The sequence below is a fragment of the Paroedura picta genome, chromosome 11, assembly GCF_049243985.1.
Source record: "Paroedura picta isolate Pp20150507F chromosome 11, Ppicta_v3.0, whole genome shotgun sequence".
Lineage (NCBI taxonomy): Eukaryota > Metazoa > Chordata > Lepidosauria > Squamata > Gekkonidae > Paroedura > Paroedura picta.
In genome coordinates, this window is record NC_135379.1 from 60,047,942 (window position 1) to 60,063,359 (window position 15,418).

The 15,418-nt window shown below is 43.4% G+C and overlaps 1 protein-coding gene across 2 annotated transcripts in view; it reads left to right on the top strand.

Moving 5' to 3' along the window:
• The window catches only part of ADCY1 (adenylate cyclase 1), a 168,278-nt gene that overhangs the window by 147,572 nt on the left and 5,288 nt on the right, over positions 1–15,418 (top strand). The window contains exons 15-19 of one of the 2 annotated variants that reach the window (XM_077302866.1): positions 2,217–2,333; positions 4,108–4,254; positions 6,174–6,272; positions 9,363–9,477; positions 13,649–13,773. In XM_077302866.1, the coding sequence (XP_077158981.1) occupies positions 2,217–2,333; positions 4,108–4,254; positions 6,174–6,272; positions 9,363–9,477; positions 13,649–13,773 (603 nt within the window). Of the gene's footprint in view, positions 1–2,216; positions 2,334–4,107; positions 4,255–6,154; positions 6,273–9,362; positions 9,478–13,648; positions 13,774–15,418 lie in introns of those variants that run through there. The other variant, XR_013225295.1, reaches the window with a different exon arrangement.

Here is a 15,418-nt window from a genome sequence, read left to right on the forward strand (position 1 = left end):
GCACCTACCATATTCCTTACATACCGAGAAAAGTTGCCTGTTTTCTTTAGTTTTTGTTAAAAGGTTCACCTGATAGAGTTTCAGGTGGGTAGCTGTGTTCATCCGTAACACAGCTAGAACAAAATTTGAGTCCAGAGTACAAGAGTGACTGGAAGAAAAACAGTAATTCCATGCTAGGCAAAGTTGAAGGCAGTAGGAAATGAGGATGAGACCGACTGAGATCCATTCTGCACAACCGCCTATGTAGCCAAGTGTAAGCACTATTGTAAAGCGCTAGAATTAATGGCGGCAGGTCTTGATAACGCACACAGCCGTTCCTACCGCAAAAAGGGCTCTCCCACCAGCACTGTTTTCATTACCCACAAGTTTCTGGTCTCGCCGGAATCGCAACAAAGGAGGCGATATTTTTCCGTGCTTCTTCCCGCCCCCGGCCGTCAATCAAACAGAACAGCCAATGAAAGGTTGTATCCGTGCTCCCGAAAAGCTGTTTTCCCTTTAAAAACCATTTTTTAAAACCCCCGAAAACATCAGTAGTGACCTTTTTCGCTGGCATAGGAGCTGGCACTTAATCATTTACACGCTCTTCAAGTAAAAAAAAAAAATCCCCCTCCCCATGGGTGCAATTTCTGGCCGAAATTATGGGCAGTGTCGAACAGGGGGCTGTATTGTGCTTGGGAACTTTAAAGACAATTGCAGAAGGGAGCTTTGTTTTATTGTTAAGCACTTCTGAATTGCTTATCGAGGGACTTCAGCCGGAGAAGCCTCACTTACTCATTGTTTTTGCCGGTTTAAGGAGGGGGGGAAATGGCAATCGCATCTCTGGAAGCTCGGGGGCCAGAGCTAGGGAGGGACATTCTTTCTACCACTGTTTTGAGAACACACATGTCTTTTTCGGATGTGTTTCAGGTTGTTCTCAGGAGTCAAGCGTTTTTTAAAAGGGGAATCCACTTTTGACGATTCCCCAAAAAGCGCTACATCGAAACACTTTTTGCGTGAGTGCTGCAGGAGTGCTATAGATTGCGTACGATGTCGTGCGTAACGTTAAAAAAATAGCATTACACAATGTAAGACTTCAGCAATATTAACGCTGTGCGGAATGCCTCTGAGTCAACCCAGAGAGCCACAGCTTTCATTTTGCAGGATCTGATGATAAGTTAGAAGCAACGATAGCACCTAACACACACACACAGTCCCTTTTAGGCCAACACAATTTTCCATGGCATAAGCATTTGTGAGCCAAAACTCATGCCAGTCTTGAAGGTGCCACTGTATTCACATTTTGTTCTGCTACACAACGGTGGCCAGTCAGCATTAAGCTTCCACACACTGTGCAGGTATTGCAGTACTTCAGTATAGAGTAGGTTGCACTGGTAGAGTGATTAGCATTTGGGCCTATTTTAATAGGTGAGGATGGAAGCTTGGAAAGTGCTGATGTATCCTTTTTTGAAATGGGTTTGGTTCAGGAGCATTCTTGTAAGGGAGAATGAAAAAGAAGGTATTTAAGCCACCCTTTTAAAAGTAAAGGAAAGCTTCCGTTGACTAAATTCTACTTAATTTTGCACTTGCTTCAGTGCCCGGAAAGACACTCAAATTTTAGAAATATGTAAACGTATTTAGATTTAATTGGTTATCTGAGAATAAGCTGAAAAATAAAATCTGGACAGTTCTGGTAATTAGGGGGGGGGGAAACTATAATGAACTGTAATTGTGCTATCTGGGAAACCACCTAGCCACCCCAGGGCCCAGTGTTTGGGTTATGTCCATTTCTCAAATTCAATAGTCAAACCCAGTCTTTACACAATATGATCATTCTTCCATTCCAGGCAGGCCAGATGCTGAGTTGTCGGCCATATGTAGAACTCAGCCATTTGAGTCATACAAAAAAGTTAGATTGTACATTAAATGGATTAAAATGGTACCTCCTGTGTTGTACTCTAGGCAATTTATTAACCAGGACGTTGGACTAGGTGGCCTGTATGGCTCCTTTCAACTCTACGAGTCTATGGTCCTTTGGCTTGAATAGTCAGAAACTGATCTGGAAATTTCTTAATTAGGATATCGGGATTTTGTCGCATCCTGTGGATCTTTTTTTAGGAGTTCCACCCAATTCCAGCTCTTATTCCAGGCCTTATAGGTTACACTGACATGGAAATGAGATTAAATGTTTGATTGGGATTGCTTAATTGTTTAAAAAGTCCCATTTCTCCCTCTTGTAGGCAGAAGAAGAGAGAGATGATATGGAGAGAGTGAAGCTGGACAACAAGAGAATTCTCTTCAACTTGCTGCCAGCTCATGTTGCACAGCATTTTCTCATGTCTAACCCGAGGAACATGGTGAGCCACACAGCTCTGCACATGGTTTTAGGTGTGAGCCCATGAATGTTCCATATGATTATTTAGACCAGCGGTCGCCAAACTGCAGCCCTCCAGATATCCATGGACTACAATGCCCAGGAGCCCCTGCTAGGGTTCACTGGCAGGGACTCATGGGAATTGTAGTTTATGGACATCTGGAGGGTCGCAGTTTAACTACCCCTAATTTAGATATTGTTTTGGAATGCCAAACTTGACATAATAAAGCCAGAATCTAGGGTTGGATTTGGAACAGAGAGCGACAAGGATGATCCGGGACTGGGGACTAAGCCCTGTGAGGAAAGGTGCAGGGAAATAGTCTGTCAGGAGATGAGGAGGCCAAGGGAGGACATAATTGAAGTAGTGGAAAGACTGTCACTCAGAGGAGGCCAGGGAGCTATTCCTGTTGGCAGCAGAGGATAGGAACCATGGTAATGGGTTTAAATACAAACAGAATGTTACTGGCTGGATATTAGATAAAGCATTTTTACAGTAAAAGTAGTTCAGGGGTGGAATTCACAGCCAAGGGAGGTGGTGAGCTCTGGGCAGATACTTATCATGGATGCTTTCGGCTGATCCTGCGTTGAGCAGGGAGTTGGTCTAGATGGCCTGGATGGCTCCTTCCAACTCTATGATTCTATGATTCTATGAATCAAGGAAAAAAGATTTCCATTCAGCCATGGTGCTTACCAATTAGCCTTGAGAACCAGCATGGTATACTGGCTAAGAGTGGCAGCTTCTAATTGGAGAACTTGATTTGATTCTCCACTCCTCTACATCCAGACAGCTGGATTACCTTGGCTTCCTCTCAGAGCTCTGTTGACTCCACCTCCTTCACAAAGTGCCTACTATGAGGAGAGGAAGGGAAAGCAATTGTAAGCCACTTTGAGACATCTTCAGATAGTAAAAAATGAGGTACTAAACCCCAGTTCTTCTTCTAACCAGAAAGTCTCTTAGTCAAGGGCAGATAGTATCTTTGTTGGTGATTGAAAGCCGCTTTGAGATTCCTTCAGGCACTAAAAAGCAGAATACAAAAAGAAGCTCTTTTTCTTCTCGGGCAAATTACCATCTCACCCAAGCCCACCCCTGCAAGGTTGTTGGCAGAAAATTGGGTACCCTGGCTCGAGTTCCTTGGGAAAAGAACAGGCCACGGGCCTGACTGTCACAAATAAAAAATCAGCAATGACATCTGGATGATGTCCAGATGAGTACATAGTGCCAATAGCTGAAAACAAGAAGTAGACCAATGTGCAGGAGGAATAATTGTTAAACATGTGTCGGGGGGGGGCTTTTCATTAAAATCAGAAAGATAAATTTAAATTTAATTTTCTCAATATTTCTGTTGTTTTCCATTACTCTAACACAAATAAAAAGTTGAAAGTTAGTAACAAATCAGAAAAAATGAGACCCTGGGGAGGCCAAACTGTGACTCTCCAGATGTCCATGGACTACAATCACCACAAGTCCCTGCCACCATGCTCATGGTAATTGTAGTCCATGGAAATCTGTAGAGCCACATGTAGAGCCTTTTAAAAGTTTGGTGGGCTCCGTGAATCCCACCCCTGAGACCCTTGTAGTAAGAAAATCCTGGTCAGTCATAACTGCAGCCCCCTGTGTGCATTTCATGACTTCTCCGGCACAATGATCACGAGTGAATTGCATGTGGAATGTTTTTGAGATAATTTGAGAGGGGCTTTGCCTGCTTGCTTGTGTTTGTGAGCTGAGCTTAACACACAACTCAATCCAATTATTCCAGGACCTGTATTACCAGTCATATTCACAAGTGGGAGTGATGTTTGCTTCCATTCCAAATTTCAACGATTTTTACATTGAGCTGGATGGCAACAACATGGGAGTGGAATGTTTGCGGCTGTTGAATGAAATCATTGCCGATTTTGACGAGGTAAGGGCAACAGTTTCTGCTATTAGGACAGAAGTCCAATAAACAGAAGGCCCCTGTTATTCTTGTGTGCCATTTCGAGAAAACCTCCGTAAAGTCATGATGTAGCCCTCTCTGGGCTTAAGTGAGCTCTCTTGTTACGACTGTCCCTCCCACTCTCACACGCACACACACACACACACTCCAACTGAAATGATCTCATTGAATGCTCAAGAGCAGCAAGTTGAGATTGCACCGGTCCTGGGAAGATTTCATGTATCCTGCAGACCAGACTTGGCTCATTGGGAATTAGAAGAAGAAGAAGAAGAGTTGGTTCCTATATGCCGCTTTTCCCTACCCGAAGGAGGCTCAAAGCAGCTTACAGTCGCCTTCCCATTCCTCTCCCCACAACAGACACCCTGTGGGGTGGGTGAGGCTGAGAGAGCCCTGATATCAGTGCTCGGTCAGAACAGCTTTATCAGTGCCGTGGCGAGCCCAAGGTCGCCCAGCTGTTTGCATGTGGGGGAGCGCAGAATCGAACCCGGCATGCCAGATTAGAAGTCCACACTCCTAACCACTACACCAAACTGGCTCTCTCTTAGCTTTATAGACCCACTTTGTGACTGGACAGGGATGCAACCGGAAGAAGTTTATTTCTACCAGTTAAGGCTACCCACTGACTCACTATTTGGCAAAATCAGGAAGGGCCCAGTTGTGCCACATCCAGTGCCGTGATGGTCCATCTTTTGAGGACTCCCGCACTTTGACTACACATTTGCACACAAGGTTTTAGTCCAGTAGCACCTTTAAAACCAAGAGAGTTTAATTCTGAGTCTCAGCTTCTGTGTGCACATAGTGGACTCTAATTGGGAGAATCATGTTTGGTTCCCCACTCCTCTTCCACATGTAGCCAGCTGGGTGACCTGGGGCCAGTCACAGTTCTCTTAGGCCTGTTCTCACAGAGCTCTCTCAGCTCCACCTAACTCACAGGGTTTATGCTGTGGGGAGAAGAAGGGAAAGGTGTTTGTAAGCCGCTTTGTGACTCCTTCAGGTAGTGAAAAGCGGGGTACAAAAAACAGCTCTTCTTTTGCAGAGACATTGAAACAGGTTTCTTCAAGCCTTCCTTATAGGCAGAAAGAGGGTAGGGGGGCTTAGCCACCTAGGAAGGCTAGTTAGACTCAAGGCACATAAGTAAGACTCAAGGCGCATAAGTGATGAATATTCAAGCAGATGGTAAGACCTGTGAATGGCAGCAAATTGGCTTTCCAGTACAGGAGCTAACAAACAGGTGTGAGAACCAAGTTTGAATCCAGCAGCACCTTTAAGACCGACAAAGTTTAATTCTGCGTATAAGGGTAGAATGCAGTTTAATTCTGGCACCTTTAAGATCGACCAAGTTTAATTCTGGTGTACACAAAAGCCGATACCCAGAATCAAACTTGGTTGGTCTTCAAGGTGGTCCTGGACTCAGACTATGTTCCATTGCTTCAGACCAACACGGTTACTCACCTGAATCTATTTCACACGTAGCCCACACTGTTTCCTATGACAACAGCATCCACGCCTGCAGCACTATGACAATGAATATGAGAACTTTTACATGGGATAAGGACAGAGGCTCCTCTTGGCACTTTATCAAATTATTTCTGTGTCATTGCTGGCACCAAACTAATGAGGCAGAGGGTGGCAGGGGTGATTGTCAGCCAGCCAGAAATGTTTGCAGTCCAGTCCAGCCACCCTGAGCTCGGCTTTTGCAGGCCCAATCCAAATGCCTCCTTCCAAGCTCACTGGAGGGGTGTCAGTGCGTATCAGCAATACCAAAAAGGAGTGTTGTAAACGGAAGGAAAACAAATAGATATATATATATAATAAGCCTGCATGTAACTATTTTTTCTTGTCTAAAATATTATGTAATGTTTAACAGTTTTATGTTTTAAACAAAGCTTATGGACAAAGAATGTTACAAAGATATTGAAAAGATCAAGACGATTGGCAGCACATATATGGCAGCTGTGGGGCTTGTGCCGACTACCGGCACCAAGGTATGGATGTCTGCTCTTTGGGATGTCTCTTCTGGGGGCCTTTGGGGGGGGGAGTGCCTTTAGGTCACTGAGCAGTTATGGCTCCCCTATGGGGTTTCCAAGGCAAGAGATGCTCAGAAGTGGTTTGCCATGACAATCCCGGACTCCTTTGCTGGTCTCCCATCTAATACTAGCCAGAACCAACACTGCATAGCTTCTGAGAACCGAAAAAATCAGGCTAGTCTGGGCCGTCCAGGTCAGGGGCCCCATTTTAGTAGAGCTGATTTCAACTACCCTAGTAGGTTCTCAGGAGGGCTGGGTGCTTCAGCCGCTGAAGCAGCCAACCCTAGTTCTCAGTCACTTCCTGATAAACATAGAATCATAGAATCATAGAGTTGGAAGGGGCCATACAGGCCATCTAGTCCAACCCCCTGCTCAACGCAGGATTAGCCCTAAGCATCCTAAAGCATCCAAGAAAAGTGTGTATCCAACCTTTGCTTGAAGACTGCCAGTGAGGGGGTACACCACCTCCTTAGGCAGCCTATTCCACTGTTGAACTACTCTGTGAAAATTTTTTCCTGATATCTAGCCTATATCGTTGTACTTGCAGTTTAAAAAGTACTGGACCGAGCACCGAGCCTTGAGGTACCCCACTACTCACCTCCCTCCAGTCCGATGAAACACCATTGACAACAACTCTTTGAGTTCGGTTCTCTAACCAATTCCCTATCCAGCTAACTAACTGAAAATCCAGATTGTAGTCCTTCAATTTATCCATCAGAACATCATGGGGAACCTTATCAAAAGCTTTACTAAAATCCAAGTAAACGACATCAACCAAATTTCCACAATCCAGCAAACCTGTTACTTTGTCAAAAAAGGAAACCAGGTTGGTCTGACAGGACCTGTTGGAGACAAATCCATGCTGACTTCCTTGGATCACCAAATTGTCCTCCAGGTGTTTGCAGATCTCTCCCTTTAATTATCCATTATCTTAGAGGTCAGACTCACTGGTCTGTAGTTTCCCGGGTCATCCTTCCTCCCTTTTTTGAAGATTGGAATAATGTTTGCTCTCTTCGAGTCCTCCGGGACATGTCCAGTCCTTAAAGAGGTCCTGAAGATAATGGTCAAGGGTTGTGCAAGTTCTCTGGAAAGTTCTTTGAGCACTCTCGGGTGCATTTAATCCGGCCCATGGGGATTTGAACTCATCCAGTGCAGCTAAATGCCTCTCCACAACCTCTCTGTCCATGTCAACCTGCCACCCAGACAATATCCCTTGGCTACTGCCATCTCTAGATGTACCTAAACCCTTTGACCTGTGGGAAAAAACAGATGTAAAATAGGCGCTGAGCCTTTCTGCTTTCTCTGCATCCTCCGTTAGAGTTTGTCCATCCACACCCAACAGTGGGCTTATTGCCTCCTTTACTTTACCTTTGCTCCTCACATAACTGAAAAAATCGTTTCTTGTTACAATGGGCTTCCCTGGCCAATCTTAGCTCACTCTCAGCTTTGACCTTTGTGATGATTAATCTACAGTGCCTAGTAACCTGTAGGCACTCTTCTTTAGAGCTCTGTCCTTCCCTCCATTTCCTGAACATTTCCCTTTTCTTTCTTAGTTCCTCTTGAAGTTCTCTGTTCATCCATATAGGCTTCTTAGAGCTCCTGCAGAATTTTCGTCTTTCTGGGAGAAAACTGCACCTGGTCTCTTGCCAAATGGATATAAATGTTCAGCAAAACCTGTGCATAATTTTAAGGGGTTTTTATACCATTCTTGCTGTCTGACATAGGTACTGTTGTCATAAGCACCATATTGTTTCTCAACCACGGTTTCATGAAACCCTGGGGGTTCTTGATGGCCCTGGAGGGGTTTCCTGAATAGGTGGGAGTTAATTAAATTGTCAATATATTTTTTAAAATGTTAAACATTTCTCGGATGACATTGACCATATGTGGTCATGTCGACCTGCCCCACTCCTCCCAGAATGGCCAATGATGGGTCTGGAGGGGGTAAGAAGGGGAGGGGCCCCAGGTGGGTGTGTCCACAGCTCTGCTTCCCAACCATATTCTGCATGATCACACCACTTCTGGGCTTTCTCAAAGCCTGAAGAATGTTTTAGGGAGTTCTCAATAGTAACAAAAGTTGAGAAAGGCTGGTCAACACCCTTAGTGCTATGGAAATATAATGGGACCTGCACTGATTACTATCAGGTGCATTGCAAGGACCTTGCAAATCTGCAAATCCCTGTTTGGTGGACTGACATTCCCCACAATACTTTACAGAGCCGGTGGCCTATCTATATATAAACATTGGTTGATAAGAGAATAAGGAATCAACCACTGAAGAAGAATTGTGAAAACCGAGTATATCTAGAAACCATTTTGGTTGGTCCTTAAAAAATTATTGATATATAAAATTTATTGTACCAATTGCCTTGGAAAGCTTCTGTTTTTCTCTGTATATGTTTTTTTTAATATACAAGTTTTTTTTTTATTTTCATAAAGATAGAAATATAGGATGCAATATGAGTTATTAATACAAAGAACAGTAAAATATAAAATATAATCATCATTTGAAAATGTACGACCCCACATTAACTACACAATGATATAAACTTTTGCCCAAAACTGAGTCTAAGAGCCATCCACATTTCCACTACATTTTTAAAAAAGGCCTATTTAGATATACAAAAGAGAAGTTGTTAATAATCAACCTACTTGAGAGATCGTAGACCTCACGTTAACTGCTTGATACAATCTAAGAGCTATCCTGACAGATATTTCTAGGTTCTCTGTATATGTTTTGAACCTTTCTTCCTTTTTCGTATTGTAATCCCTGGACAACAGCATATCTCAGGAAATTCCCTTCCTTGAACAAACTGTCTACAACTTGAAACATCTTTTTTTCCAAAATTGACGTAGACCAGTCTTGCAATAGTTCTGGAAAATCTGCATACCATCACTATTTTAATGTTAAACTGTCGTTTTTAAAATGGGCTTACCTTTTTTAAAAAGATATGCTTGAAACCACCATGATTTTAATTAAAGGAAAAGATGGGTGGCATAAATTAATAAATGATAAATAATATAAACAACTCTTTTTTTAAAATCTAGGCAAAGAAATCAATTTACTCCCACCTCAGTACACTTGCTGATTTTTCAATTGAAATGTTTGATGTTCTTGATGAAATCAACTATCAGTCGTACAACGATTTTGTTCTCCGAGTGGGTAAGTCACATTTTGAAGACTGGGTTCTGTATCGTTATCATCCTTGGGGTGGCTGCCGTCATTTCTCATCAAAGGTTAAATAGAGATGTTTTCTTTGTCGAACCATAAATAACATCCAAGAATTTGAAGAACAGTCTAAATGTCCCTCTGTGTGTCTAGACATCTACTGCTAATTTAATTACCAAGTAAATACAAGCAATCCAATCAAAAGGGGAGGCAGATAAGAACAAAATTGTTTGAGGAACAGGGATGTCATACTTCTACACAAGTAGGCACACCCAGGGGGGAGGGTCCAAGTTCTGATACTCTCAGTCATGAAGCCAAAACTGAATCGCTTTCTGCAGCAGATATAGCAGTGCAGGTGCAGATGAGTCCTCTGTTGGCAGCAGCTCTGGTGGCGCAGGAACAGGCAAGACAGTAGGGAGGCCAGTCCCCAGGTGGGACCTGAGGATCCTCCAAAATTACAGGTAATCTCCAAGTCAAAGTGATCTGTTCTCCTGGAGAAAATGACTCCATGGAGGTCCCTCCCAACCCCTAACCCTGCCCACTTCCGGCTCCACCCCCAGGGTCTCCAGGTATTTCCCAACCTGCAGCTGGCAATCCTACATATGACCTTGGACAGATTCACCGGTGCTGAGAAGCTGACAATTGGGGGGGGGGGGATGATGTAACCCAGAAAACCCCCCATCCAGTGCTTTGGGGGCTTAAGTCAGTTGGTGACCAAAAGTATTGTCAAAACACAGGCAACTTGTGGCCAACCCATAAGGTTTTCCAGGCATGAGACATTCAAAGGCAGTTTGTCATTGCTTGCCTCTGCACAGCAATCCAGGACTTCCCTGGTGTTCTCTTATCCAAATACTAACCAAAGCTTTCAAGATCTGCTGCTTAGCTTCCATGGTATGAGCAGACTGGCTTCCCCTGAGCTATCTTTCCCCTGGGTTATCCAAGTTACCCCTTGTTAACCAGTAAGGCCAGTTTGAAGATGTCTTCCTGCAGGTTTGCTCAACCAGGGTTTTGTGAAACCCTGGGGTTTCTTGACAGCAACTAATATAAGGGGAAATTGACCTGAATTGGTGGGAGTTAATTAATTTTTAATGTTTTTTTTTATTTGTTCACTATTTATCGTGGATTATGACTATATATGGTCATACCCACATCCCTCCCCAAAATGGCCAATGATGGGCCTGGAGGAGGAGCTCCAGGGCGTGACCACAGCTCTGCTTCACAACCATCTTCAGCATGACCACACCACTTCTGGGGTTCTTTGAAGCCTGAAGATTTAAACAGAGGCAAGATATAGCAGTAGCAAGTGGTACCTGCAATTTGGTTTCTATATAGACAATTATATGAAACATTTAAAATTGGTAGACAGATTTATCAGTTTGAAAATGCAAAAAATGTGGCTGATCTGTATATATACGAACAAGAAGAGAAATTAATTGCAAAGGTCTACAACATGCTATTTAAAAAGACACTGAGAAAGAAGAGATAAAAGAATCAATGATTCGCTGGGCAGAAAATATGGGGCATACTATTAATCTTCAGCAGTGGGAGATGGTGTGGGAAAGAGATATTAAGCTTACATTAGCAACTAATATAAGGGGAAATTATTACAAAATGTTTTATAGATCTCATTTGACTCCGGTATTATTGTTCAAAATCTACAAAAAAGGCTTAAGATGTTGGAAATGTAATTTGGTTGACAGTACTTTTTACCACCTTTGATGGACATGCTCAGAGGCAAAATAAATTGGGTACATTCATCAATATACTTGGAAAATAACTAAGCTAGACTTGAAACTTAAATATTTTGGATCCTGAAATAGCAAAAGGAATGAGAATATTATTACTTTACATGATCTCAGCAGCAAGAATAATTTATGCCCAATACTGGAAAAATGAAAAAAAATATAAAGTGCAAATGAATGGTTAGATAAGGTTTTATTGATTTAGTTAGTTAGTTAGTTAGTTAGTTAGTTATTTGATTTATATACCGCCCTCCCCGGGGGCTCAGGGCGGTTTACATGGAACTTATGAACGATACATAAAACAATCAATAACACATGAATAACCATACAATATTAATAACAGGTAGTTGTAATAATAAACAGTGTAAACAATGATACAGTAAATGGTACAAACAGGTCCAGAGCACTCTGGTGGAGTTCTGAGAGGGAGGGGAGCAGGGGCCCTTCATTTGCTGTTGGTTATGCCTGGTCTCAACCAAACGCCTGGCGGAAGAGCTCCTTTTTGCAGGAGGGGCAAGGATCTAGTGGGCATGTAGTTGGTCTCGCTGTTACTAGCATCCTGTCCACTTCGGTCAGCATGAGTTGTCTGAAGTAACTCAGAGTTTTCTCCAATGACGGCCAAGGGGCCTCTCGTTCACTTTCTATATCTAAGGTTGGGGGAAGGTTGTGGCGGAGTGTCGAGATTTTATCTGCAAAATTACTCACAAATGCTTCATAGCTGATATCCAATTGGCTACTGTTTTGTTGCCCTTCAACCAGGGCAGTGAGAGATCGAACTACCTTAAACAATTGAGCCGGGCGTGAGTCTGCAGATGCGATGGTAGTCGAGTAAAAGTTGCATTTTACTGCCTTCACCACCATCTCATAGGCCTTCATCTGCATTCTATAAGATGTTCTCGAGTCTTCATCACGAATCTTCCTCCAAACTCGCTCTAGCCGTCTCAGTTCCCGTTTCTTATTGTGAAGCTCCTCGGTGTACCAGGGAGCCCGCTTGAGACGGGGCCGGAGAGGGAGCTATCTCATCAATGGCAGTCAGCAGTCTGTCATGCCAGTTGCTGACCAGGCCATTGAGAGGAGTGCCAGAAGGCATTGGTTCCCGCAGAGCGTTCAGGAAACCAATTGGATCCATAAGTCTCTTTGGGCAAGCTAAAATTTGCTCGGCGCCCAACTGAGGAGGGGGTGGTAGCCTTAGCCGAGCCTTCAGGTCATAGTGGTCTGACTATGGCACGGCAGTTGCTGTGACCAAATCCACATTCAGACCTATGCCAAAAATAAGATCCAGGGTGTGGCCTGCCTGATGGGTGGGGCCAACAGCAAACTGCGAGAGCCCTAGTGTCACCATCGTCAACACCAGGTCCTGTCCAGTTCTGGAGGATGGCAGCTCAGCATGGATGTTAAAGTCTCCCAAGACTAACAGTTTTGGAACTGTAGCTTCCAGGCCGCCATCGGCTCTAGTAGGGCAGACAGGGCATCTGCTGGTGCATTGGGCATGTGGTACACCAGCAAGATGGCCACACTTTCAATTGATCCCCATCTGAGGCCAACACATTCAATGCCTGGTATTGACAGTGCAGGAAGGGCCCTGAATATGCAGTACTATATAAGTTATATAAGGTTAAGGAGTATGCAGTATTATGTAAGTTAATAATATTAAAATGCTAGATAGTTTTATAATAAACTGGGAGCCATTTGTAAACGAACTTAAAACTCATAAGGTAAATGGGGTATTACTATTTGTTATGCTGAATAAATTAGTTAAGACAAGGATGGCGTATATCTTTATCAGAAAGAAGACAGTAAAATGTATTCTAAAGTGAAGACTTAATAGATGTAAATATGCATTTCATTATATTATTTTTAATTAAGATCATATATTATAATTATGAATGGCCAATGAAAGATGTTATTGTGAAATTTTGCTTTCTAATAACATTTTTTTTCATGTGGTACTAGAAAACTAAAGAACTTGATTTGTAGATGGTCGGAGGTCTTTTCTAAATGTTTTTTGTCATAGTATGTTTTTGTTTATTGGGAGAGGTTATTGTGGGGGTGTTGGTGGTAGTGTTTCATACATTTTGTGTCTTTTTTGTCGTTGTATAAAATTTTCAATAATAATAAAAACACATTTTTTAAAAAAGGGGTTTCTCAATGGTAAAAAAGCTGAGAAAGGCTGTCAAACTGGGTCATCTTTTACCAGAATGTTGGTACCAGAAGTCTAGCTGCAAAGATTAAATAAACAAGTTAGCTCATCACAAGCCTGTAGCATTTGGGGAAAGAAGCCAATATAAATCAGCAAAGAGGTTTTACCAACATCCTATAAATTTTCAGTGTCTACCTTTTCAAGGATCTGTTTTCATTTCCACAACATGAAATAGAGACTGCAACAAACAACAAGTAAATTACTGGCCATGGTCTTGTCATAGGTATTAACGTGGGCCCTGTAGTGGCTGGGGTTATTGGTGCCCGAAGACCCCAATATGACATCTGGGGAAACACCGTAAACGTTGCTAGCAGGATGGACAGTACAGGAGTGCAAGGTAAAATCCAGGTGAGTGTTTTCACAGGGCTCCATAATTGTGGCAGTTGGTTTTCAAACAGCCGGTCTGTGACTTGCTTTTCAGGTGACGTCTCCTCTTCTGCTCTGCTCACTATTTTTGCTCTTCACAGAATCACAGAGTTGGAAGGGGCCATACAGGCCATCTAGTCCAACCCCCTGCTCAACGCAGGATCAGCCCAAAGCATCCAAGAAAAGTGTGTATCCAACCTTTGCTTGAAGACTCCCAGTGAGGGGGAGCTCACCACCTCCCTAGGCAGCCTATTGTAAGCCTATAGCTTACAATCCACAAGTACCCCCAAGGTCTCGATCACACACAGTGTTACCTAGAAGTGTATCCCCCATCCAGTAGGCATGCTTTTCATTTTTCTGACCCAGATGCAGAACTTTACACTTATCTTTATTCAATTGCATCTTGTTCTCATTTGCCCATTTTTCCATTGTGTTCAGATCTCGTTGAACTCTGTCTCTATCTTCTGAAGTATTTGCCAGTCCTCCCAATTTGGTGTCATCTGCAAACTTGATGAGTAGTCCCTCCACCTCCTCACCTAGCTTATTAATATGTATGTTAAAAAGTACCGGGCCGAGCACCGGGCCCTGTGGTACCCCGCTACTCACCTCCCTCCAGTCTGATGAAACACCATTGACAACAATTGTTTGAGTGCAGTTCTCTAACCAATTTCCTATCCACCTAACTATCTGAAAATCCAGATTGCAGTCCTTCAATTTATCCATCAGAACATCATGGGGAACCTTATCAAAAGCTTTACTAAAATCCAAGTAAACGACATCAACCGAATTTCCACGATCCAGCAAACCTGTCACTTGGTCAAAAAGGAAACCAGGTTGATCTGACAGGACCTGTTGGAGGCAAATCCATGCTGACTTCCTTGGATCACCAAATTGACCTCCAGATGTTTGCAGATCGCTCCCTTTAATATCTGCTCCATTATCTTCCCCACAACAGAGGTCAGACTCACTGGTCTTTAGTTTCCTGGATCATCCTTCCTTCCTTTTTTGAAGATCGGAATAACGTTTGCTCTCTTCCAGTCCTCCGGGACATCTCCAGTCCTTAAAGAGGTCCCCCTTCTTAAGGAAGGGGAGTGTCTTCTCTGGTGGGCCCGACCTATTGTTACAAGTTGATTCAAATCCAGTGGCATCTTCGAGACTGACAAGATTTTTGACATATGTGGTATGCTATCAGGAGTCAAAGCACTCTCTAAGGTGCTCCTGAATTCAAATCTAGCTGTTCTGTTACAGGAACTGGTGGCATTTGTCAATATTGTTGAAGGAGACAACTTGGTTTTATACCCCCCCTTTTCACTACCCGAAGGAGTCACAAAGCAGCTTACAATCGCCTTCCCTCCCTCTCCTCACAACAGACACCCTGTGAGGTGGGTGGAGCTGAGAGAGCTCTGACAGAACTGCTGTATGAGAGCAGCTCTAACAGGACTGTGACCAGCCCAAGGTCACCCAGCTGACTGCATGTGGAGGAATGGGGAATCGAGCCCAGCTCGCCAAATTAGAAGTGCCACTCTTAACTATGCTGGAGGGTGATGGTTTCCCCACATGTTACCCCGAAATATTGCACTTCTGTGCAAATTGAAAATCAAACCTGCTACTCTGGGCATGGCTCCAT